We start from the raw sequence: 2,888 nt of genomic DNA, 5'->3' as shown, positions 1-2,888 counted from the left end.
TATCAATACCCAGGGTGCCCTTGAAAAACTGAAAACCCTTAAAAACATCCACAAACTCTCCATCATAACCATTCTTGAACCTTTTTCTGATAACTCTCAAATACAAAGTTTCAAAATCCAACTAGCAATGGACAATGCTATCTGCAATTCCAATGGAAAAATTTGGATTTTTTGGACTCAGGATGTCCTTTATTCCATTTTGGACACTGATGAGCAGCAAATCACCTGAGAGATGAAGCATGTTGAACATCCTACTTCCTTTCTAACCACTTTTGTCTATGCCAAGTGCAGAAACTATCTAAGGAGACCTTTGTGGGATAGACTCCTCCACTTTGCTAATACTGCTCTTCCTTGGTGTGTAGTTGGGGACTTCAATGTCATCACTACCACTGATGAAAAACTGGGGGGACTTCCTTACAATATGAGGAAGAGTTTTGAATTCATAGGAGTCACTAAAGCCTGTGGTCTCACAAACCTGGGGTTCCATGGGCATAAATTCACTTAGTCCAACCTGAGAGGCCCAGATTCCATTATATGAAAGAGGTTAGATAGAGCCATGGTAAATGATAATTGGCTTGCTATGATGCCTCACACATCCAACACACACCTACCCTATGTAGGTTCAGATCACTGTCCTCTCCTGCTAGAAATGACTGAACCACAAGCTCCCAATATCAAATACTTCAAATTTCTCAATTGTTGGGTTGAAAACCCCACTTTTTTTGACACTGTGCAGTCTTGTTGGGAAATAAGTGTAGTTGGTGATCCTATGTGGTGCTTCCATCAGAAATTGAAGAGACTTGCATCCAACCTTAGCTATTGGTCAAGAAAGGAATTTGGAGACATTTATGCTCAGGTGAAAGACTATGAAGTAAAAGTCAAAAAAGCTGAGGAGGATCTGATTCTTGATAATTGTGAAGAAAACAGATCCAAACTTCATAGACTGAATGCTGAGTATATCAAGTTCCTGAAAATGGAACAATCTATCCTCAAGCAAAAGACTCAACTCCAATGGTTCAAAGAAGGGGATGCTAATACTAGTTATTTTCATGCACTTATCAGAGGAATAAGAAGAAAATTGTGCATTCACAAAATTCAGGATGAAAAAGGAGACTGGATCCAAGGTGAGAAAGAAATTGCTGAGGCTGCTTGTGATCATTTCCAAAAGATTTTCACAGGTGAACAGTGCAAAGTAAAGGAAAACTACCTGAGATGTATTCCCAAAATGATTTCTGAAGAACAAAATGAGGTTCTTAAAGAAATTCCTGAGACAAATGAACTCAAAGCTGTTGTTTTCTCCATGAACCCCCAACTCTGCAGCAGGCCCGGATGGTATGAATGGACAATTTTTTCAATCTTGCTAGGAAATCATAAAGGCTGATTTACTTGCAGTAGTGCAGGTCTTTTTTTGTGGTCAATCTATGCCAAAATATTTCTCTCATGCTTGTTTGGTTCTACTCCCCAAAGTGGACCATCCTAATAAACTTTCAGAATTCAGACTAATAAGCCTTAGCAATTTTACAAACAAGATTATTTCAAAACTCATTTGCCTCAGGCTAACTTCTTCTCTTCCTAATCTCATTTCCACAAATCAGTCTGGATTTGTTAAAGATAGGAGTATTACTGAGAACATTATGCTTGCTCAAGAGGTGATCCATGGCATTAAAAAACCAAATCTTGGAGGCAATGTAGTAATCAAGTTGGACATGGCCAAGGCCTATGACAGGGTGTCTTGGTCCTTCACAAACCTGGTTCTAAGGAAAATGGGGTTTAAAGAAACCATCATAGACATCATTTGGAGAACAATGGCCAACAACTGGTATTCAGTCATAGTAAATGGAGTCAGGCATAGGTTTTTTCATTCCACAAGGGGATTAAAGCAAGGGGATCCCCTTGCTCCTGCACTCTTCATTCTGGGAGCTGAGGTCTTGTCTAGAATGCTGAACAAACTGTACCATAACCATTCCTTCCATGGCTTTCACATGGCACAAAATGGCCCTAAAATTAATCACCTCAGCTTTGCAGATGATGTCATAATTTTCTCATCTGGGAAGAAGAAGTCATTACAGCTGATCATGAAAACTCTTTCAAAATATGAAAAAGTGTCTGGCCAGTTGATTAACAAAACCAAGAGTCACTTCATGTTATCCCCTTGTGCCTCCCAGTTTATTGCTACTAGAGTCACAAAGGTGACTGGTTTTAATCAAGAAGCATCTCCCATCACTTACCTGGGTTTCCCCCTCCATGTTGGGAGACAAAGAATCATTTTTTTCTCTGATCTGGTGTCTAAAGTTGTTAATAGAATTAGAGGGTGGCACTCCAAAATCATAAGTCATGGGGGGAGGGCTGTTCTTGTGAGATTTTTCCTACAATCACTCTTCATTCATCTCCTCTCAGCCATTTCACCTCCCACGACAACCATGAAACAAATCCAAAGTTTGGTATCTGATTTCTTCTGGGGTTGGAAAGCAGACAAGAGGAAGTACCACTGGGCATCATGGGAATCCTTAATTTTTCCATACAATGAGGGTGGTATTGGCATGAGATTGATCTCAGATATATGCAAAGCTATGCAATTCAAACAATGGTGGGTTTTCAGGTCAAAACACTCTCTATGGGGGGACTTTCTCAAGGCTAAATATTATCAAAGGGCTAATCCTATTAGCAAGAAGTGGGACACTGGTCAGTCTCTTGTTTGGAAACACATGATGAGGAATAAATATGTTGCAGAAAAGCAGATCCTATGGCTGCTCAATTCTGGTAGCTGCTGCTTTTGGTGGGATGATTGGCTTGATGTTGGGCCTCTATCAAACTACAGGATAATTCATAATAGGGCTAACAATATCAAGGTTGCTGATTTCCTAGTTAATGGGCAATGGAATAAGTAG

The 2,888-nt window shown here is 39.9% G+C and overlaps 1 protein-coding gene across 1 annotated transcript; it reads left to right on the top strand.

Annotated features, from left to right (window-relative positions):
- The first annotated feature begins 649 nt into the window (after positions 1-649).
- Positions 650-2,888, top strand: LOC132629180 (uncharacterized). Its single transcript, XM_060344907.1, has 2 exons — positions 650-1,332; positions 1,556-2,888. Exons 1-2 carry the CDS (start codon positions 650-652, stop codon positions 2,886-2,888), a joined length of 2,016 nt encoding a protein of 671 aa, XP_060200890.1.

The sequence above is a fragment of the Lycium barbarum genome, chromosome 2 (assembly GCF_019175385.1).
Source record: "Lycium barbarum isolate Lr01 chromosome 2, ASM1917538v2, whole genome shotgun sequence".
NCBI classification, from domain to species: Eukaryota; Viridiplantae; Streptophyta; class Magnoliopsida; order Solanales; family Solanaceae; genus Lycium; species Lycium barbarum.
This window is presented reverse-complemented; position numbering and strand designations above follow the sequence as displayed.

Excerpts from the sequence above, each read along its gene's own strand:
- LOC132629180 (XM_060344907.1), top strand. The coding sequence starts at position 650 with ATGACTGAACCACAAGCTCCCAATATCAAATACTTCAAATTTCTCAAT. Across the intron at positions 1,333-1,555 it reads CTCTGCAGCAGGCCCGGATG|GCTAACTTCTTCTCTTCCTA; the intron begins GTATGAATGGAC and ends CATTTGCCTCAG.